General features: G+C 41.3%; 2 protein-coding genes and 1 long non-coding RNA gene across 4 annotated transcripts in view; 2 read left to right on the forward strand and 1 right to left on the reverse strand.

Annotated features, from left to right (window-relative positions):
* Window positions 1-773: 773 nt before the first annotated feature.
* Window positions 774-11,260, forward strand: tmem54a (transmembrane protein 54a). Of its 2 annotated transcripts, XR_014534116.1 has the most exons (9): window positions 774-930; window positions 1,464-1,587; window positions 1,741-1,932; window positions 5,291-5,487; window positions 6,430-6,489; window positions 7,511-7,702; window positions 7,931-8,068; window positions 8,657-10,581; window positions 10,826-11,260. XR_014534116.1 is itself a non-coding variant. In XM_083544935.1 (8 exons), exons 3-8 carry the CDS (start codon window positions 1,929-1,931, stop codon window positions 8,795-8,797), a joined length of 732 nt encoding a protein of 243 aa, XP_083401061.1. In that variant the 5' UTR covers window positions 774-930; window positions 1,464-1,587; window positions 1,741-1,928; the 3' UTR covers window positions 8,798-11,260. The 2 variants fall into 2 exon arrangements, 1 of the variants encoding a protein (XP_083401061.1); XM_083544935.1 differs by having other exon boundaries at window positions 8,657-11,260.
* Window positions 11,261-13,956: 2,696 nt separating this feature from the next.
* Window positions 13,957-15,396, forward strand: LOC310727969. Its single transcript, XR_014534143.1, has 2 exons — window positions 13,957-14,298; window positions 14,597-15,396. It is a non-coding gene; the product is annotated as an uncharacterized lncRNA (long non-coding RNA).
* Window positions 15,278-23,390, reverse strand: part of lck (LCK proto-oncogene, Src family tyrosine kinase) — a 37,387-nt gene continuing 29,274 nt past the window's right edge. Inside the window, exons 10-13 of the mRNA XM_083544753.1 lie at window positions 18,766-18,842; window positions 16,285-16,438; window positions 16,076-16,207; window positions 15,278-15,777 (exon numbers count right to left, since the gene is read on the reverse strand). Of these exons, the coding sequence (XP_083400879.1) occupies window positions 15,572-15,777; window positions 16,076-16,207; window positions 16,285-16,438; window positions 18,766-18,842 (569 nt within the window). The 3' untranslated portion in view covers window positions 15,278-15,571. The remainder of the gene's footprint in view (window positions 15,778-16,075; window positions 16,208-16,284; window positions 16,439-18,765; window positions 18,843-23,390) is intronic.

The following is a 23,390-nucleotide window of genomic DNA, read 5'->3' on the forward strand; positions in this document are numbered from 1 at the left end:
GGTTTGGTCTAATCGAAGCAAATACTTGCACGTGCACAACATTAATTTTTTTTTTTGCCAGATATTAGTCTCAGCAAGACCACTCCAAGAAGCTGAAAAATAAACAGAAAAGGTCATCCTACAGGTCAGATAATAAAGTAGGACTATGCTGGTAGGCCAAAGCTCTCAATCTTCTTATTTAATGCTTATTTTTATGACTTATGCTTATCAGTTTTAGTTCAAAGCTGCTCTTTATATCCATCATGTTCCAGATCTGAGACGGGATCGAGAAGCTAGGCCAGACATCACTCAAACTTGGGGTCTGTAAATCATCAGAAATCATCATCACCAGTTTTCCCCAGTTCCTTGAATCATCCTCAATATTTGCAAGTTAGTAAAGTGCATTTCTCAAAACAATTTCTACAAACATCACAACACATAGGATCTACTGCAAAATAAGTTCATCTCTCAAAAGTAAGTATTTGTATGAATGAACATCTCATTGGCATCAGAAATCCTTTTGTCAATGTTCACAAACAAGGTCATCAAAACGTTTAGTCGTGTTGTCAGTATGACGGCGCACGGCGTCTCCTGAAGTAAACTACGGTTTGAGTCACTGCCATTGGAAATGCAGGAGGCTGAAATCCTTCAGCCAATGATCACCATGATCTAAACAATTGATGATGTAGGAAACATCAGACGCTTGTACACAACTGTACAGAAATCCAATGTGTTTTGCTGTTTGTAGAAATTGTTGTATGGAGACGGAGGATCTGCTGTGGCGCCCCCTAATTGGAGAAGCCGAAAGAAGAAAAAGAAGGACGTGGACTTCCAGAACACGGGTTCCTCTCGTTGAGCCCAAAGAACCCCCTGTCCTGTATGTTGCTAAGGCTTTCTTCTCTTCTACTACATCTCAGGAACGGCTGATACTTTGGTGGTTTGTTGAATCAGGTGTGTTTGAGTAGTGGAATAACGAAATGAAGAAGATCTCAGGTTTTCCAGGACCAGAAGGGAAACCTTGGACTTGCAGCATTAGTGGTTTTTTTTAATGACTGTTTTATTTAATTTGTACATATTGAAAACTACAACAAACCGTCAAAACGACCAACAAATAAATAATATCAAAAAGGTGTTGGTCATATTTAGGAAGTCCAAAAAGTTAAATTTTATCTTCTAACATTGAAATCCAGCCCACTAATAACTGGGTAATTAGGTGAAGAGAAGGAGGAGGTGTCCGAGGGATTTCTAAGTCTGTAATTTGATTATAAAACAAAGTATTATTGCAGATGTGTTTTCTGTGTAATTATTCCTGCCCTGAAGAATGGCAGATTTCTTCCTATTACCTGCCAATTAGTAAACAGGAAGTGGCTGATAAAACCTAATAAAACGAACATTTTAATGCTTTTTAGAGCTGAAAATTTTGTTTTATTCATCTAGTTTTTGTTTTATATATGTTCTCACAGTTTTGCGTCAATGCTTTTTAGATAAAACCTAAGATTTTAATTAAGCTCCATAAGCCGAACTGGAACACCTGCCCTACCCAACATGGCGTCTGGTCACCTGTAGAACGGAACTCAGCCTACACTCCGGAAGAATCCACGTTGCGGGGTGAGCGGACATAACACAAAGAAGCAGTCTTTTATATTTTCCAAATTTCTTACATCGTATATGTTTGGACTACTTCTAAAACACAATCTATAGTGATTTCTTGGATAAAGAAACATATTTTTTGACTATTTTTATTTTATATATCTTTTGTAGCAGTGCTCTCCCCTTTTTTGGATAATTTTTGGATTATTCCGTTCTCACTAGTTTGTGGGAAGTGTGTTCGTTAAAGTCCGCAGGTAACAGGGTGTGGACCTGGGGAGTACACTGCTACCAAAAAATGGATGTTTACACGGTTAAGGATGACGTAAATTAAAAAGAAAAGCCGTCTGGATTTGGTGAAAATGGGTAAGATCTTATTTTTTAGTTTGTTTCTCATATTTTTCACGGTTTAAACCATATGTATCACACTGGCGTCAATTTCGATGGTGCGTTCAAGGTGTCCGTGTTTCAAGTGTTTACGAGTCTTACAAAACCTGTATTACTTTTTCAATACGCATTTTATGTCTTATTATTGAATATTTCATAAAGAAAAAGACAATACACAATATCTGGCACGTGCAGTAAACATATTTTTTTTGGGGGGGGGGGAATCACTATTTGTATGAAGGTATGAAGTGTTTTGATGAGCTCTTGAACGCGGCATTGCAGGTGTGGTTGTTGTTCTACAGGAGCCTCGGTTTTGTTAATTAAATTACTTTTCTTTTAAGGATTAATTTATATTAGAAAATCTTTCTGGAAATGACTTTTTGGAAGTGCATTTTTTTTATTTTATTTTGTAGTTATTAGTGATCGATTGCATTTCAATTCATCATGCATACCTGTATAATTAATTGAACAATGAACAAGATTATAAACAAATTTCTTCATTTCTCACAATTCTCTTTCACTTTGCGACAATTTTTTAATAGTAAACATTTCATATCTATTTCCCTGCTTTTTTAACTACTGAAAAACCTGATTAAAAATGGTTTTCTTCTTTCCTTTCCACTGTGATTAGAGTTGCAAAATTCCAGGAATTCTAAGACTGGAAACTTTCCATGGGAATTAACAGGAATAAATAGAAATAAACTGGGAATTTATTAAATTGCAGCTTAACCCTATAAAAGTGAATTTAAATTTTGGTTGAAACAATCAGATTTTAATGCAGTTCCACATTCATCATTCACATCACACACATTTCTTCAATCCTGCATGTGAAAATATGTGCATCGTGGCGAGTTTTCACGTGACTTGCATCAATATTACATACATTTTAAGTCTGTCAAAATTTCATGAAAAAGTTTAGGTGCATGTCGGCTTATGACCAGACACAATGTTTATTTATAATTTTATATGAAACACTTTATTTTTTTAATTTCTAATTAATTTCCATAAATTCCTAAAAAGTTTGGATTTGAGTTGAAATTGACTGGGAATTTTCCGCCCCTATCAGGACCCTAACTGCGATGTATTTATGCCGTTTGGAAAAGCGACTTTTATCTCACTTGAGCAGTTAAAGGTTAGGGGCCTTGCCTGAGGGCCCAGCAGTGGCAGCGCCGCGGTGTTTGGGATTTAAATTCACGACTTTCCGTTCAGAAGTCCAACAATTTAAGCACTGAGCCGCCATAAGCACCTTTTTCCTTCAATCTGCAAATTACTGAGGCAGATTTAGATTAGATTTTGATATATGTATTGAAGTGCTACTGAATTCTGTATTCTGATTGGTCAGGAGGTGTCTATTCTTTTTCTATAACAGCAGAGGAAGAGAGAGAGAGAGAAAGACTTCAGTTCCTGAAATTGTTTACACAACATTGTGGTGGAGTGATGGGGTGTAAACAAGATACAATGAGGCGACAGGCAGTGACATGCACTCGGCCCATTAGTGTGTGTGTGTGTGTGTGTGTGTGTGTGTGTGTGTGTGTGTGTGTGTGTGTGTGTGTGTGTGTGTGTGTGAGATGACTCGGTGTCATGCCTGTAAAAAAGTAGTTGAGCAGGTTCTGTGCTCCAGCATGAAGCAGAAACAGGAAGTCTGGGATGAAAGTAAGGGAAAAGAAGATAAAGACGCAGAGAAACTAAAGATCAGATGATCTTCATGCCACTCCATTGACAATCTCTGCAGGAACGCAGGAACATCCTCGGCCCTAGCTACACCTTTTTTATGGAACAGGGTGGTTTAGAAATGTTTGAGTTCTGTTCCACTACGATGTTGTTGTCTTTTTTTGGGTGAGGTTTAATTGTGCTCATTCAACCTCAAAGATCCTGGTAAAGTCAGATACTGAGGAGGCCTGGGGTGCAGCTAGCAGTCATATTCATCATGTTCAAAAGGTTTGGAGCTCTGTAGCACAAGATCTTCCAGTCTTCCCCTGATCCACTGTATAGGTGATGATCCAGGTGTAGGTGTGACGGGTGTGAGGGACGGTATTTTCAGATCGCAAATCGAATTGGCCTCGATGCTTCGTTTAGTCTCTTTAACTACACATGAAGTATCATGTTTCCACACGGACCATTATTACTGATGCACCACCTGCTGGACAGGTAATACAGAAGATGCTGCAGAATGGAAAAAATGGGGGAACGGGAAAAACAGTGATATATTAAAGCCAGTTTCCGCCACATAAAAGAAACGGTTTGCCTAATTCAGAGATACTCGGAATTACACTGGAGAGAACTCGAACAAACATTCCGCTCTGGAGGAGACGGAAGAAGCAGAGGAGAATCGATCCTCATCAACAGCTTCAAACTTCAGGCCCACAACATGGTTACCGGTGGATGTACCAGAAATGTTTACGAGAAATAAAGTCGGAATTGGCAGTAAAAAAAGAAAAAGTCGGAATTGCGAGAAAAAAGGCGGAATTAGGCAAATGTCAAAGTTTGGGATCATTTTAATCTAAAATATGAAGAACATATGTATATTATGTATATATTTGTATTTGCATTTTGATGTAAAATGGCCATTAAATGCACTAATTGGGTTTAGTTTTCACACAATAAAATGGTGTTTTTTTCCAAAAAACTAAGCAAAATCTTGTTAATTTTAAGAGACCGTTTTATTTTCTCTCATATAAATTTAGTTTTGCGCTTTAATAAAGTAATTCTTATTTGATAAACCGAGGGAATAATGAGTAGAACACTTACAGCCCTGATTAGTGCTGTAAGGCCTCACACTTAGCCGTGGATTTTTCCTTCTTTATGTATTTATTTTGCCTCCTGATGGATACCGGATAAAAAAAACTAACAAACACTCCATGTAAAATAGAAGTGAACTTTATATCAAAGATTAAAAACACAGTACTGAATCACGAAAATGTGCTAAAGGTAATAAATAAATAAATATATATATAAAATAAATAAAATATAATGCATCTACGTGCTGTGTGCAGTCTCACACTCAAAAACGAACAGCATGTGGCGTAAGGGATTCACCACTAGCGGCCGCTCTCGTAATAACAGCTAATCGGAAACCGGAAAAACTATCGCTATGTGTTTTTGCAGATAGTTCCAGCGATCAGCACCTTGACCTCTACTAATAACTGAAAATTTATTAGTTGATTGGAGGGCCGTTCTAAATGTGGGGGTGGGCTGTAGTTTGAGGACCTCTGCCTTACACCATGGTCACTTCCAAGCGTTGCCGAGTTTAACTGTCATATTAAAGCTGCACAATTTGCATATCTAATGCTACTGCCCAGAATCCTAAAACCCAATCTTCTTCTCTCTCTCTGGTAAGGTGTGTGCTGTCGGAGCCTGAAGGACACCAAGGTCCTGATGAAGATGGGTTTGGGCCTGGTGCTGGTGGGTCACGTGACCTTCCTGCTGGGGGCACTGGTGCAAGGCACGGTGCTGCGCGACGTCAAAGTCACCGCTCAGACCGCCACCATCGAGTACGCCATCTCCAACATCATCGCCCTTGTCGCCGGCCTCATGGTACGTCCCAAAGTTCTCTGAGGAGGTTCTGGTGTTTTAGATCATGAAGAGAATTCTGGGGTCACAGCATTATATATGCACAAGAGCGTAGAAAATGGCGAATACGGCTGCTTATAGGCGGTACCGTTATTCTTTTGCTCGTTCAGCCTCAAGGGATTTAGTAAAGTCGGGAACTGATGTGAGGAGGTGAGGAGGTCTGGGGTTCCTGGGGTAAGGAGCCAGGGTTGGAGCACTATAGCTGGAGATTTTCCACTCCAACCCATTTAAACTATATCTTTATGCACAGGAACATTATAATGCTGGAGCAGGTTCAGGTCTCCTCTCCTAGAAAACACACATGGCTTATATAATACTTTTGGTTGTGTGTGTGTGTGTGTGTGTGTGTGTGTGTGTGTTTTCAATGTTTCTGTATTTTCTGCACGTTAAATTCACCCCCAGGATCTCTTTCATGAGGGGGAAGTATTTTAAGTTCCCACATTCAGAGACGAAGCTCAAAAGTTTGTGATGAAACGTGTGATGGCGTATCGTTTGGCTCACGTCCCACATCATCAGAGGTGCGGAAGAACTCGAGGCGTGAGTCAGCGGGAATTAAAGGCACCGTGTTCCCACGGAAAGGGTTTGGTCGTCACTCATGATCTCTGTAGGCGTTGTGGCTGATCAGGAAGGGTGCAGTGAGACACTGTGGGGCTGTAGTGTGTGTGTGTGTGTGTGTGTGTGTGTGTGTGTGTGTGTGTGTGTGTGTGTGTGTGTGTACTGCGATCAGCCATAACATTATGACCTTTTGCTGCTGAAACAGTCGTGACCCGTCGAGCATCAACAGCATGAACTTCTTCAGCAGTTTGAGCTTCAGGAGCTCCTCTGCTGGACCATACTGACAATACCGGTGGCTTTGTGAGTCTCGTCTCGTATTTGACTGTAGTAATGGTGTTTTTCACTCTGCAGGCGGTAATTGGCGGGATATCAGCCATCGCGCTGTCGAAAAACATGAAGAACCAGTCCCTGGTAAGTGAAACACAGGCGTCAGGCGTCCTTATCCACATACATTAATCTTTAAACAAAATATATATAAATAAAAAGCATAAAAACTCAACAGTAAATGCAAAATCACACGAAACACCATGTAAAAAAATGTAAAATAGTGTATAATTTAGAACCTGACGTTCGGTCCTAATGGCACATGGTGGTGCTGGTTCATGGCAGTAAGTTCACACTTGTGTTAGTTTGCTTCCTATAAAAGTTTCTCTAATGATTGAGCCAGTGGTGACTGTGATGAAGGAAAAACTTCACCAGGGTGGCACCAGGAAGAAACCTTGAGAGGAACCCGACTCAAAAGGGAACCTCACCCTTAACACCGAATGTCCATTCATTCCAGTTCCATCATTGTGTTAAGTGATGGTGATTAAATGCAGAACTGTTCATGCTAACTGAGGTCCCGAGGCCATTGCAGCAGACCGCTGGTATTATTTACAGTCCAAATCCATCCTCGAAGTTCTAAAGTAACTTCATGGATCTTGAAGCTGTTTATGTGGATCCATCCTCACACAGTGTGGTCTTCAGTAGAAGAGAACTAGACTGGATTTTACTGATAGCTAGGCTGGGTCACACAAACAAACATAACACTCCATGTAAAACAGCACTGAATCATTAAAATGTGCTAAAGGAAATAAATATTCCTTGAATATATAATCAATTATATGAATAAATATTAAGGAAAAGAAGACGTGCATTCAAACTGAAACCAAAAGTAAAGCGCCAAATAAATCTAAATAGTTACATCTGAAATGAATAAAAGACTAAAAATAAAAATAAAGAGCACATTCGCCTCTAGAGGCCGCTCTCTTAATAATTAACGCAACCCCGAAAAACTATTTGTATGAATTTATACTGATATTTCTATCAATCAAATGCTGATTATATTTTTTTGTTTTATTTATGTGTGTGTGTGTTTGTTTGTTTGTTTGTTTGTTTGTTTGTTTAATTTTTTCCATGTATTTCACCTCCATAACCACCTCGGTCTCTACAGAAATGGTTGTTGTTGGTGATGAGCATCATGACCTGCTTTCTGGGCGCGGCCTCGGCCGTCAGCGTCTCCGTCTCCATGGCGATGGCCATACGCAACCACGGCTCAAGCCTTCTGAAGCAGTGCAAGCTGGACGCAGTCATCGACACGTACAGCGTCACGGACGAGTGTCCCTTCGACCCCACACGCATTTACGTGAGTGCGGCATAACAGCCACCGGGTTCATCATCGACCCTTCTGTTTAATAACGAGCGATTTCTTTCTCGACCCTCAATCTCTCTCTCTCTCTCTCTCTTTCTTTTTCTCTCTCTCTCTCTCTCTCTCTCTCTCTCTCTCTCTCTCTCTCTCTCTTTTTCTCTCTCTCTCTCTCTCTGTCTCTGTCTGTCTGTCTGTCTGTCTGTCTGTCTGTCTGTCTGTCTGTAGGGGACGACACTGACCCTGTGGGTGCTGCTCGTCATCACATCGCTGATGGAGGTGGTGTTCTCCACTCGCTGTTTCTTAGCCTGCATCAGCTTCCTGCGTCTCCCCTGCCCCTGGAGGAAGAGACCAAAAAAATCCAGGGTAATGTTACAAATGCTCTTCTAATAAGCTCCACCCTTGCAGGAAGATGATCAAATCAAATTTTACATTTACACAGAGAACGAAATGCTTTTGTTTACAACTTATAGAAAAATAATATATACGAACACATACGTTTACAAATACGAACAATATATAGATGTTCCACTGGATTTTGTGGAGGTTTGTGTTGAGATTCATTCAGCGACATGTGTGTGAGTAAAGTCGGGTACTGATTGAGGGGGGGGTGAGGAGGCCTGGGGTGCAGTCAGCGTTCACATTCATCATGGGTTTGGAGCTCTGTAGCAGGAAGATCTTCCACTCCAGACCTTCATTGAGCTGGCTTTGCCCACCAGGGGCGTCGTCATGCTGGAACAGGTTTTGGTCTCCTAGTTTTAATAAAGGGGAATGTAAGAAGTTCTATACGAATGTGTGCCTCCAGGTTTGCTGTAACAATTTAGAGAAGAAAGTCGGGTGTCCCAAATTTTGGTCCTACACTGTATTAGTTGAGGGACGCAGAGACCCGTACAGAACACGGTCAACATTAAAGATGAGATTGAGTTTTGTGATGTTTTTCCCGTTTCACATCAGGTGCGTTTCCGCGTGGCGAAGAACTCCTCTGCCTCCTCTGCCCCCTCGTCCCCTGTCCCGTCCCCGACTGACGAAGCACCTGCAGAGCAGCACGAACTCCTGAACACCGCCTCGCCCACCGAGGCGAACACCTGGATGTGAGCTCGAGCGCCGTCGCACCTGCAGGCTCCAAGTTATGGGTTCATCTCCTACTTCGTGCGTACGTACAAGCGACCTCAAACGCCCCAATCCTGCAACAGGAACTGCTTTCTTTTTTATTTCGAATCAAATTCGGGAATTTGGATCTTCTTTGTTTCGGACGTCTTTGAATGCATGAAAAAAATTTTCCCCTTCACTTGAACTAGGAGACCCAAAGCTGTTCCTGCATGACACAAAGTGCACAAACCCAGCTTCATGAAGATCTGCTTTACATAGTTTTGGAGGTGGAGGTTATTATTCGAAGTCGACCGAATCGTTGGTTTTGCTGATTAATCAGCACCGATATTCGATTACTGGAAATGTCGTTAAAAAATCCATGCAGGTTAGTTTTTCCGGGTTGAATCTGTTTTGGTGAAGGTCTGCTGACGTAACACAGTACGAGAGTGGCCTCTAGAGGCGAATCACTGACACCACTTGCTTGTTTATTTCGCGCCTTACTTCATTCATTCTAGTTCATAATCATCTTCTTCTTTCGGCTTCTCCCATTAGGGGGCGCCACAGCGGATCATCCGTCTCCACACCCCCCTGTCCTCTACATCTGCCTCTTTCAAACCAACTACCTGCATGTCTTCCCTCACCACATCCATAAACCTCCTCCTTGGTCTTCCTCTTTTCCTCCTTCCTGGTGTCTCCATCCTCAGCATTCTCCTACTGATATACCCCATGTCCTCCCTCTGCACATGTCCAAACTATCTCAATCACACCTCCCTCACCTTGTCTCCAAAACGTCCTACATGCTCTGTCCCTCTAATAAACTCATTTCTAATCCTGTCCATCGTCGTCACTCCCAACAAACATCTCAACATCTTCAGCTCTGCTACCTTCAGCTCCACCTCCTGCCTTTTACTCAACATTCATGCTGGTTCATAATGCATAAGATAAAGTCAGCAGATATGAAAAAGAACTTAATTTTAAAATGTTTTAGTAAATGATAAAACAAACACAAGCAATTATAATAACCGCAATCTGGAATGAAAACAGTTTCAAAATAATTACATGGAAATCTTAGGTGTCCACAAACTTTTGCCCATATAGTGTATATGATCCATAAGTGGATTTTAAGTCCTAAAAGTGGATCTTTGAGGTTTTTGATGCCCTGAGCCTTACAAATAAAATGCTTGTCATGTAATCAGCCTCCACTGCCAAAGACCAGCTCCTAGAACACATTCCTAGATCAGCTTTAGAAGCTCCTAGAAGGAATTCCTAGATCAGCTGCCTTACTGAACATGATGAATGTGAACACTGACTGCACCCCAGACCTCCTCACCCTTTTGGCTGATGAACACAAATGTCCACAAAATCTAGTGGAACATCTTCCCAGAAGAGTGGGAGGAATTACCGGAGCAAATTCAGACTAAACTAAATGACGTATTGGGCGCCCCCTGCTGTAGCACAAGGGTCTGTGCAGTTTTTCGATTCGCAGTTGAAAACAAAAAATATGAATAACGACACTGATTTCTTTTGTCTTTTTTATTTTATTTTTATTAATATTGAATTCTATTTATTGAATCAGAGTAAAGTATAGAAATAATATCCAGAAATATGAAATTGGATCAACGCCCTCCAGCGCACACTATTTCCAATCTTGCATCCGATCTAATATCCAATCCTACCCTGTGAGTCAGAACAGGAGGAAATATTCTCTTTAGAGGTATTCCTGATGATGATGATGATGATGAGAAAAACACAACAAACCGGTGAGGGGGCACGTTAATGTAAAACTCACCGTCCAAAAGTATTGGGACACCCGACTTTCTAGGCATGTGTGGTGGTGGTGTTTTTTTTTCTTCAAACTGTTCCCAATATGTCAAAGGCACACAATTGTATCGGACATCTACGGATGCAGCTCCATGAAGAGTATGCTTTACATGGGTTGGAGCGGAAGATCATCTTCCATGGATCCTCACCTCAGCTACATCAGGAGCTCATTATAAGGGTGAATGAGGATTAAATGTGGAATGAGATGCTCAGGTGTCCACAAACTTTTGGCCATAGGAATAATTTTTTTTTAAATCTTCACTCTTGATGATGAAACGATGTTTCTGTATGACGGAGGTGTTCAATTTGAACTACGTTGATGTTTCACCCACAGTCTATCGACAGGGATATTATTATTATTATTATTATTATTATTATTATTATTATTATTATTATTATTACGATACAGATGTTTTTTTCAGGGCACTAAAATCCACCCTGATTGTCGTGCTCAGTATTGTGTAATGAAAAGTGACGATGGTTCTCATTTCCATGCTGTAAAACTTCATTTATTTGTGAATATTTCTCGTGTTGTGTTTTTTTGTATCAGTTGCTGTGTTTTTTTTGTTGTTCTCTTTATAATGTTGTTCTTTTACATTTTCTATTGCAGTCTGCTGTACTCCATCTATAAAAATGAATCTTAAACCAGTTTTAGCACCTTCTTTATGCATATACACCAGAGGAGGGAAGTAACGGAGTACAAATACTTCGTTATTGTACTTCAGTAGATTTTTCTGGTATCAGATTTTTACTCCACTATTTATTTTTCAGACAACTTTTTACTTTGACTCATTAAATTTTTACACAAATATCTGTACTTTTTACTTCTTACATTTTCAAAACAGGCTCGTTACTTTAGTTTTAATCCGCTGATTTGGTGAAATATCAAATTTCTCTTTTCACTGCGTGCTGATTTCAGCCGAACAACCGATTTCCTGTCTTTTTCAATCCGCTGAAATACATTCATTAGGTAACAACATGGACGTAAATCCCTGGGGGGACGGAGGGGATATGCCCCCCCCTCCCCCATCCAAGGGTTGTGCCCCCCCAAAAAAAAATTAGCTAAAAAATATCGCACTCTCTATTGTAAACAATATATCTATGTATACCTATATAATTGTGTAAGTAGAAAAAAAACAACGCAAAAATGCATTTAGAAACAGTCCCCCCCCCCCCCTCCCCTTCCTCACAGTGGTTTGACCCACTGCATGCTTTCCCAGTTCATCTCACCTTCTCTACACACACGAGTCAGGTGTGCGTTCATCTCACCTTCTCTACACACACGAGTCAGGTGTGCGTTCATCTCACCTTCTCTACACACACGAGTCAGGTGTGCGTTCATCTCACCTTCTCTACACACACGAGTCAGGTGTGCGTTCATCTCACCTACTCTACACACACGAGTCAGGTCTGTCTTCATTTCACCTGCACTACACACACGAGTCAGGCGTGCGTTCATCTCACCTTCTCTACACACACGAGTCAGGCGTGCGTTCACCTCACCTGCTCCACACACACACACGAGTCAGGTGTGCGTTCATCTCACCTGCTCTACACACACGAGTCAGGCGTGCGTTCACCTCACCTGCTCCACACACACACACGAGTCAGGTGTGCGTTCATCTCACCTGCTCTACACACACGAGTCAGGTGTGTGTTCATCTCACCTGCTCTACACACACACGAGTCAGGCGTGCGTTCATCTCACCTGCTCTACACACACGAGTCAGGTGTGCGTTCATCTCACCTTCTCTACACACACGAGTCAGGTGTGCGTTCATCTCACCTGCTCTACACACACGAGTCAGGTGTGCGTTCATCTCACCTGCTCTACACACACGAGTCAGGTGTGCGTTCATCTCACCTGCTCCACACACACACACACGAGTCAGGTGTGCGTTCATCTCACCTGCTCTACACACACGAGTCAGGTGTGCGTTCATCTCACCTGCTCTACACACACGAGTCAGGTGTGCGTTCATCTCACCTGCTCTACACACACGAGTCAGGCGTGCGTTCATCTCACCTGCTCTGCACACACGAGTCAGGTGTGCGTTCATCTCACCTGCTCCACACACACACACGAGTCAGGTGTGCGTTCATCTCACCTGCTCTACACACACGAGTCAGGTGTGCGTTCATCTCACCTGCTCCACACACACACACGAGTCAGGTGTGCGTTCATCTCACCTTCTCTGCACACACGAGTCAGGCGTGCGTTCATCTCACCTGCTCTACACACACGAGTCAGGCGTGCGTTCATCTCACCTTCTCTGCACACACGAGTCAGGCGTGCGTTCATCTCACCTGCTCTACACACACGAGTCAGGCGTGCGTTCATCTCACCTGCTCTACACACACATGAGTCAGGCGTGCGTTCATCTCACCTGCTCTACACACACGAGTCAGGTGTGTGTTCATCTCACCTGCTCTACACACACGAGTCAGGTGTGTGTTCATCTCACCTGCTCTACACACACACGAGTCAGGTGTTTGTCTGTGACTCAATTAATGTTCAGCTCCATTAACTAGGGGATTTTATTCACTTTAAATAAAGCGATTCTCTTTAATGTAGTTGATGCAGACTCATTCATAAATTAATTGCGGCAAATATGCTGATTGCTGATGTAATTTTCCATGAATCTGCTCTATTAGCAAATAAAATATGAGTTATGTAGTGAACGTTAGCTTGTTTACAATAGCTTGTAGCATAGCGCACTGACACGAACACACCAAAGCCGTTTCCCATGCAGTGTTTTATTTGGGACTAACGGCCACAATTAGCAAATTGTTTATCTGTGCATTTACTAAATGAGCACTGTGCTACGTCTGAACTGACCCCACTGTATTTTTATAATCAATTTCTATTCTGTTCTTAAGTGTCTAAATTAATTTTAAATAAAATGTTAAACTTTTTTTTAATTCCTTGTTTTGCTTTGTCATTGAACCTGAGAAAAACTTAAACTTAAAATAACCATAATGACGCAGTCTCCATGCTACAATAATAAAAGCAAAGTGTTTCACTGTGGGGACACTGTGTCTTTATAAGTACAATTTGACTGTATTATTTGTGTCCCCTTCAAAAATTGCTCATGAGAAATTTTATATTTATTGTCCCCCCTACTGTTAAATGAAATTTACGCCCATCTATCTATCTATCTATCTATCTATCTATCTATCTATCTATCTATCTATCTATCTATCTATCTATCTATCTATCTATCTATCTATCTATCTATCTATCTATCTATCTATCTAATATTAATATGATGTGAGATCCAGTTAACAGCTAAAACAGGTAGAAGTAATAACTACTTTTTACTTAAGTACATGTCTGAGTCAAGACTTCTTTACTTTCACTTAAGTAAAAAGGTATAATCAGTACTTCAACTTTTACCCGAGTATTTTAAAACATGAGTATCTGTACTTCTACTTAAGTAATGGATGTGTGTACTTTTGCCACCTCTGGTATACACACACACACACACACACACACACACACACACACACACACACACACACACACACACACACACACAAACAAAAGCAAGTGTGTGTGAGAGAATCTTCCTGTGCGTTCAGTCTTTTCCTTTGTCTATCCCCTGGTCAGTGTGAACGCTGGATTGTGATTGGCTGGAAGGAGTTCAGGTTGACGTTTCTCAGTTAAATCTGCGTTCCGAATTTACGTGAGTGCCTTTTATAGACATTCGTAACCATAGTAACATCAAGATCCCGGTCCATCCCTGCGATTGTGATCCATGAAGGAGTTTTTTCGTGTGTTCGGACTTGTATGGTGATTTGGAGAAACGGCTTTCAGAAGAAGAAAACTTTCAAATGGGAGTAAAAAACTGCACCAGGAGACTCCAACAGCTCCATTACCAGTCTAGACGTGATGCAGACATGTGACTTCACATACACACGGAAATGTCAGTAATTGTAATCTCCTGGCCCCACTTTATCTCTGGGTGTGATTCAGAGCAGCAGAAGTTTGAACTCCTCAGTGCTGGGAGGTGACCATGGTATAAGGTGATAACGTGTCTACGTGTGAAGCTTTACGCCGTTATAACGCTTCACCTCGGGCCGTTCTTCTCCACATCGTGCACTGTTCCACATGTGGCAGTATTATAAAGTTTGTAACACGCCAACAGATGGCAGCTCGACCCTGCACGCGCAGTCACAGGGTGCACTGACCTTCACAAGGCATCGTCCTGTGTGTCTGCTCACGTGCGCACCGTCACCGAGCAGACACGATCTCGCTTCCACACTCTACTCGCCAGATTTGACTCCACCTCCACCTCCAGAAGAAGAAGATCCAGCTCAAAGCTCGTCAGGCGACACCTTTGCGGAGACCCGACGCGAATCACAGAAGGTGCTTGGGACACATTCCAGAAGAACACTGGGGGGCGCTGTAGTGCTGTGAAGTTGATGGGTTGTGTACCTTTTTGATGCCACCTCGAGTTTACTTTTCGTGAGACATCGTGAGGAGAAGTTCAGTTCGAAACAGTTTCTACTTTTGCGTTTTCTTTCCTGTAGAAATTGCACAAAAACACACCGTTTGCCGAATTCCCAGGAAAACCGTGATGAATACAGTCGTAACGACGGTATGAGGAGGTGGATTGATTCAGATAGGACACCACTAAAGACTGATTTTGCCTTCTGGAGCAATTTGCAGTCAGAAATGAAAAATCTATCATTTTATTTGGACTATTTATAGGCAGTTAAGCTAAACACAGACATGTTCAACACATGGGATTACATACAAAGAGCAAATTTTGTGAAGAAAACTCGTAAATAAAAAATTAAAAACATGCAATAATCACCATCAGAAGAAAAGAAATATAATAAGAGACTCCATCGTCCTCAATCTGGGATCTCAGTAGGTTATGTACACCATGTAAGGCGAAGAAAAGATCATATATACGGATAGAAATCTGTCTTTTTTGAAACCGCAGCCGATCCTCAGTAAGGCTGCTCCTGATACTGGCGCTCGGTTGCCGTGGTGAAGTCCTCCAGGACGCTGCGCAGGTACTCGAATGTGGGACGGTTCTCTGGGTTTTCCGTCCAACACTCCATCATTATGACGTACAGGTCCTCGGGGCAGTTATCGGGGCGGGGCATGCGGTAGCCTTTCTCCAGGTTCTGGATCACCTCAGGATTGGTCATACCTGAAAAGCAGAGCTCATCAATATCAACGTCAACATCTACCCTGAGATTCAACACCTTTTCAGACCTTTTAAGCATTCTGATTGGTCAAAATGGGGTGGTGTTTTATTTTCGTGGTATGAAGAAGGCAGGGGGTCCTTGTTGAGCTGTGAATGAGCTGTAAATGAGCTGTAAATGAGCTGTAAATGAGCTCTAAATTAGCTATTAATTATCTGTGAATTAGCTGTGAACTCAGATTTCACTCAATATAAAAGAGCTGCACAAATCATGATGTTGATGTTCATGTCAGGCTTCAGGTACCTGGGTAAGGAATTCTGCCGTAGGTCACGATCTCAGTCAGCAGGATGCCAAAAGACCAGACGTCTGATTTGATGGAGAAGGTGCCGTAGTTGATGGCTTCAGGAGCCGTCCATTTGATGGGAAACTTCGCACCTTTGAGGAGAATAGAAACATTCTCAGTGCGGGTTCTGATCAAACAGAGTTTACAGGGTTCGGCCATGATGTCTCACCTTCTCTGGCTGTGTACTCGTTGTTCTCGATGAGCCGAGCGAGGCCGAAATCTGCGATCTTGCAGATGATTTCCTCAGACACCAGGATGTTGGCGGCTCTCAGGTCTCTGTGGATGTAGTTCTTCTGCTCGATGTAGGCCATACCATCAGCGACCTGCAGGGGGCAGCACGTCATTACGAATTAAGTGTGTGTTTCTTTCTCTCTCTTTCTCTCTGTGTGTGTGTGTGTGTGTGTGTGTGTTTGTGTGTGTGTGTGTGTGGACAGGTAGTGGTCGAGAAACAAAGATGTGGTCCAAGTTCCTGAGTATGGGAGTGCCCTGCTTCCCTCTGTTCAACCTTTGACCTGTGCTGGTCTTCTCCACCCAGATATCAGAGAGAGGTTATTTCTCTTTTCCTACTGGATAAGTTCTTGTCCTGTTCTCCTATTGGAGCTACAGGATTCTGAGGCCTGGATTCCGCCAGTTTGTTTTCTCATATCACCATTTACTATCCCTAATGATCACCCAGAGGCTGACAAACATCTCCTTTTACCCACTTTACCATCCTGAGAAGCTTCACCTTCTATCATCCTGAGACCCGTCAGCTTCTCTTTATGCCACTGTGGAACCCACAAGCTTTAATTTCTACCAGTCTGAGATCCACAATCTTCTTCATCTATCATCCTAAGACACACAAGCTTCTCATTCTGCCATTGTGGAACCCCCAGGCTCCTCTTTCTTCCATCCTGAGACCCATAAGGTTCTCCTTTTTCTCACCCCCAAACTCCTCCTGACTTCCTGACATCTACATGTTCATCTTCCACCATCCCTGACCCCAAACACACCGTTTTCTAGCATCCTAAAACACAGATCTCCAGATCTCTCTGATTGTGAAGCCCATAAGCTCCTCCTCTGCCACCCTGAGACCTTCAGGTTTCTCTTCTTTTCTCCTCATTTCTCTCTATACCCCTTTCTCTTCTCTCTCCCTTTTTCCTCTCTTGTACACACACTCATTCTCATTCATCCTTTCATGCTTTTTTTCTCTGCCCTATTCTTTCCTTCTTTTCTCAAACTCTTTTATAAACTGCTTATAATATAAAGCAGTTAGAGTTACTGTGAGGGTGAGGTTTGAAGAGGTGTGTTTGAGAAACGAAAATGGAAAAAATTTGTGTGTGTGTGTGTGTGTGTGTGTGTGTGTGTGTGTGTGTGTGTGTGTGTGTGTTTGAGAGAGAGAAAGAGAAAGAGCAGAGGCATTGTTTCTATAATGGCACTAGATAAGAACTTGATGTTAAAAACCAAAGAATGACAGATGCTTATCTGTGGCAGTAACGTTTTTGAAAATGTGTGCGTGTTTTCACAGAAATGTGTGTGTGTGTGTGTGTGTGTGTGTGTATGTGTGTTGGAGAGATAGAGAGAGCGAGAGATAGAGAGAGAAAGATAAATATAAACCTAAGCTGATAAGCCAAATTTTCACCCATAAGTGAGATTTTTTGGCAGTTGGTAGAGATAAGTGTGTGTGTGTGTGCGTGCGTGTGCGCCCAATACGCTTAAAACAATCGGACCTGTTTAATCTTTACAACTTGACAGAGATTCAGTCGTTACACTGACACAAACTTCCTTCTCACAAGGTCATGTGATCAAAGTGACCTCATGTGACCTGCAAAGCCGCATCACCAGCCCTTGTTATTATTGCCTTTTAAATTCTTGATTGTGATTGGTCAGAAAGTAAGAAAGCCTGTACAAGCAAAAGCTGCTTTTTGTCTTTTTTAACTTCAAGAAAGAGAGAGAGAGGGAGAGAGAGAGAGAGAGAGAGAGAGAGAGAGAGAGAGAGAGAGAGAGAGAGAGAGAGAGAGAGAGCGTGATGGTAGTTGTAGTGGTAGTTGTAGTGGTAGTGGTAATGGTAGTAGTGGTGGTGGTGGTTTTTGTAGTGGTATTTAATTAGTATTTATTTGGAATACTGTGTGTGTGTGTGTGTGTGTGTGTGTGTGTGTGTGTGTGTGTGTGTGTGTGTGTGTGTGTGTGTGTTTAAACAGAGCAGAAGTTATTCAGTTCTTCTCATGTGGAATCTGTTTGTGTGATTTATTTTCTTATTATGAGATTATAGATCAGATTATCAGATCGGATTAAACAGTAGCACTACAGATTACTGCATAAACTCTAATCCCAGTGGGAAAAGAGTTTTATTCATTTAGTTTTGTCCACACAGTGTATTTTGAAAGAAAAACAATGTATGTCATACATGAGATTGTACATTGTACAGTTATTCAGCCTGTTTGCTGAGATCTATTTTTATATTCCTCATTTATTTGTTCTTTCGAGAAATAAATGTTCTTGAAGAAAAAGAATCAAAAATTGAAGTCGATAGAAATAGTTTGGTCTGTTGTATCGTTTTAGTATAATCCAGATGTTTGTGCCTGAACGTAGACGAGTGATGGATTCATGACGCTGTGACGTTTGTCAGTGTGAAGCGGAAGCGTGTGTTTGACGTGTGCGTGAGACGAACCTGCGAGGCCATATCGATCAGGGTGTTGATCTGCAACTTTGATCCTTCTGGCGTTTTCAGAAAATCCACCAGGCTGCCTAGAAATATCAAACACACACACACACACACACACACACACACACACACACACACACACACACACACACACACACACACACACACATTTTAATTATTGATCTTTTTTTTTTTTATCTATTTTTGACAATAACATTGACCATAACTGTCTACTACTCAATACTAGTAAATACTAGTGTGTGTGTGTGTGTGTGTGTGTGTGTGTGTGTGTGTGTGTGTGTGTGTGTTTGTATATGATGGAATGCAGACTTTAATTTTTCATACAAAAACAAAACAAACAAACAACAACCAACAAATATTTTGCCAAAAGTATTGGGACACCCGACTTTTCCAGCCATATATGTTTTGTTCCCAAACTGTTACCACAGAATATCTGTGGATGCTTCGAGAAGCATGACATTTTCCCTTCACTTAAACTATAAAACCCAAACATTTTCCAGCATGACAATACCCCTGTGCACAAAACCAGTTCCATGAAGATCTGCTTTCCATGGCTTGGAGTGGAAGATCTCCATATTGAGCACTTTTGGGATGAATGTGAACGTTGACTGCACCCCAGGAACCTCGTGACCTTCTCACCTACATCACTACCTGACTTTAATAACACCCTAGTGGCTGAACGAATCTCCACACAAATCTAGTGCAACATCTTCCCAGAAAAGTGGAGGTTATTAAAACAGCAATGGGAACCAAATGTGAGCAACAGTATAGTGGTCACAATCATATAGTGTATAATATTCAATAAAAACTACTAGATTTCATACGCTACAGAAGCACAAGCTTTCGGTTTCAGCCTCATTGTTTTGAAAAAAGAAGAGAAGAATGGAAGGGAGGCGGCAGAGTAACTGATGATATTTCGCTGCCAAGCGTCTTCCAGACCTGATACGAGGGCATGAATAGCAGCAGAGAAACTTTCGATTCTAAAAGGAGAACACAACATTCTCAGGAAATCCCGCGGCCCGTTACTGCCATGCCTGTGACGTCTCGCTCATGTTCCTCAGATGTTTAGGAAAAAGAGGAATGTTTCTGCTTTTAGGAAGTTCCTTCAGGAAAAAGCACTTGCAGGAACTCCAGGAACTCTTGGCATGTCAAAGTTCACAAATCAGGTTTAGACCCCTTACTGAAAAACCATAGAAACTCTCATAGAAGGTTTTAATGGGAATAATGGAATGTGCATTTGGTTTTAATGGTTATAATGGTAAATGTATTGGTTTTAGTGGTTATAATGGGAATAGTAATGGGTTTACTGGTATTATGGGATTAACATTAACTTTTTCATTGGTTTTAAAAGTTATAATGAGATTGATATTGGTTTTAATGGTTATATTGGGAATTGTAATGTGTTTAATGGTTATATTGGGAATTGGATCTATTCCTGTGGTTATAATGGGATCTACATTGGTTTTAATGGTTATAATGGGATCTGTAATGCTTTAATAGTTGTTTTCCTGGTTTTGATGGTTATAGTGGGATTTATATTATTTTTAATGGGTATAATAAGAATTGAAATAGTTTTAATGGTTGTAATGGGACATGTGTAGGTTTTAATGGTCTTTATATGAATTGTATTGGGCTTAATGTTATAATGGGATTGACAATGTTTTTAATGGTTATTACAGAAATGTAATCGATTTGAATGGTTAAAATGGAAACCATAGGGGTTTTAATGGTTATATTGGGATTTGTTTTCATTTGAATGGTTAGAACATGATTTGTTATGTTTTAATGGTTATTGTACTGGTTTTAATGGGTATAATGGGAATTTAATTGTTTTTAATGGTTATAATAGGAATTGTATTGGTTATAATGGTCATAACAAGAATTAAATGGGATTATATTGGGAAATATACTCCCATATTTTAATGGTTATATTGGGGTTTGTTCTAGTTTTGATGGGTATACTGGGATTTGTAATTTTGTAATGGTTATGTTACTGGTTTTTATGGTTATAATGAGATTTGGATTATTTTTAATGGTTATAATGATAATTGTATTGGTTTTAATGGGATTTGTACTGTTTTATAGATTATTTTAATGGTTTCGATGGTTATAATAATAATTGTATTGGTTTTGATGGTTATAATGGGATTTGTACTGTTTTATAGGTTATTTTACTGGTTTTGATGGTTATGATGAGATTTGCAATATTTATAATGGGTATAATAGACATTGTACAGGTCATTTGAATAAGAACGGTATTGGGCTTAATGGTATGTAATGGGATTGGCATTGGTTTTAATAATTATTACCATCAATCTTTTGGGTCTCTGTTGAGTTTGTTGGCATGTTGACATGAATACCAGTAAGGACCAGTAGAACGCTTTTGGGAGCCTAAAGATCACATGTTGGTGTTTAATGGAATCCAATAAAGAACATCGGGGCCTTTAGATGAAGCCTCCAGATTATCAAAGCTTTTTACACCGGTAGAATATAATGGAAGCTATTTGTTGATGGTTTTTAAAAGTTAACAGCTGATGGTTTGTAGTGGGATTTGTAGTGGAAACCATTAGAATTTCTGTAATGTTTTAATTGTATTTTTATCCTACCAGAAGGAGTCTTCGAATCAACCTTCATTTGAATAAATCACAATCGTGGCACTTGTGATTATTTGCGATGAGAAAGAGAAAAGAAAAGAAAGGAAAAGAGAGAAAGAGAAAAGAAAAGAAAGGAAAAGAGAGAAAGAGAGAAAAGAGGGTGTAAAAACACAGAGGCCAAAAACAGCAACAACACAAACAGCAGTTGTCAGTGCGTCGCTTCCTCATCAAGGGGCTTTTTGTTTTCGCGAGGTCGCTCGAGGAGAACAGCGTGTGCTGGGATTCACATGACAACACGTACGGTATTTGTGCGAAAGCAACACCGGGTGTGTGTGTGTGTGTGTGTGTGTGTGTGTTCATGCAGAGTTGAACGATTTTTGGAGCTCTGAGGATCAGAAAGCAGCTGATGGAGAGATCCACTGAGCAGGAGGAGACGAAGACGTACACACTGTGTTTTCTTCCTTTTGCACTACAGCAAATTCACAGCGATTCATAGTTTTTATCTGTTTATTGTCGCAAAGCGTCTTTAGTAAAACCCCCGCTGTGCGAGCAGACAGAGGTTCGAAATACACGTATTTTATGATCTTTTTAGTGCCGCGTTAGAAACTAAAAACATACTGCACGCAATTAGACAGAAATTCTCTCCAGCGTGCGAACGTGGGATTCTCAGTAGGTGATTATTATTATGGGATGTACAGGTTTCTTCTCGTTGTTGCTTAGCGCCAACAACGACGGCACCTCCCTTCGCGTGCCATAAAAGTCACGTCATGTTTGTTCCTGCATGGGCTTCTCCCAGAAGAGAAGTGCGCACTTCTCTCCCGACAGAGAAGTGAATCTCCGAAACGGTTTGCACATGAGCTACAAAACGCTCACAATGGTCACCTCGCGACAATGAGGCCAGTTCCCGTTTTTGTCTACGACTGTTTTCTCTTCAAGTAATGGAACAGGTTTTTGGAGGGCATGCAGGAGAAATTGACTTCACCTGCCACACGTGGTTCTTCTCCAAACTGTTATCACAAAGCTGGAGGCACACAATTGTCTTTGGATGCGGTGAAATAAGATTTTGTTCACTTAAACTTGGAAACCCGAACGTGTTCCAGCATGGCAGTGAAGATCCCCTTTACATGGTTTTAAGTGGAAGATCTCCTGCTGTAAAGCTCTGATCTCAACCCTGAACATGACGAATGTGAACGCTAAATGCACCCCAGGTCTCCTCACGTCTCCTATATCAGTCCCTGACTTTACCAACACCCAAATGATCACAAACTCTAGTGGAACATCTTCCCAAAAAAGGGAATGATAAGAGCAAAGCTCAGTGGTTGAAGCTGGACTGTGGATTTGGAAGGTCACAAGGTCAAATCCCAGCACCACCACTAAGCTGCAAATGTCGGGCCCTTGAAAAAGGCCCCTAATCCTTAACTGGCTGGTTGTAAGTGGCTCTGGATAACGGTGTCTTCCAAATGCCATAAATATAAATATTATTGATCCCAAGTGATGATTTTTTTAACCACAGGATCTCTTTCGATCTTATAGCAGCACATTTTCTGTAAAATTCAGTTTGAGTTCAGGATTTTTTAGCTGGCTTGCACGTGGGCTTCACATATCCCAGTGATATTAGAAAGCTGGGGTCAGCCATGATACAGCGCTTCTGGAGCACAGAGGGGTTAAGGGCCTTGCTCAAGGGCCCGAACAGTGTTGGCCAGGGGTTGAACCACTGAACTTTCATCTAATACCTAATAAAAAAATACAGTGTATGGAGAAAAAGTTTGCTGTTATTTACATTTACAGCATTTGGCAGATCCTCTTATCCAGAGTGATTAAGGGCCTTACTCAGGGGCCCAACAGTGGCATCTGGGTGTGACTTTGATTTGAACTCACAATCTTCTTATCAAAAGTCCAACGCCTTCGGATTCTGGAGCTTAAGGATTGAGGAGCTTCCTGGGGTTCAGCCAGCATTCACATTCAATTATGTTCAATAGCGTTGGAGCTCTTCAGCAGGAAGATCTTCCAGATAGA

Source organism: Silurus aristotelis (assembly GCF_946808225.1).
Source record: "Silurus aristotelis genome assembly, chromosome: 6".
NCBI classification, from domain to species: Eukaryota; Metazoa; Chordata; class Actinopteri; order Siluriformes; family Siluridae; genus Silurus; species Silurus aristotelis.

Excerpts from the sequence above, each read along its gene's own strand:
- tmem54a (XM_083544935.1), top strand. Across the intron at positions 5,488-6,429 it reads CCCTTGTCGCCGGCCTCATG|GCGGTAATTGGCGGGATATC; the intron begins GTACGTCCCAAA and ends TTCACTCTGCAG. Across the intron at positions 6,490-7,510 it reads ACATGAAGAACCAGTCCCTG|AAATGGTTGTTGTTGGTGAT; the intron begins GTAAGTGAAACA and ends CGGTCTCTACAG.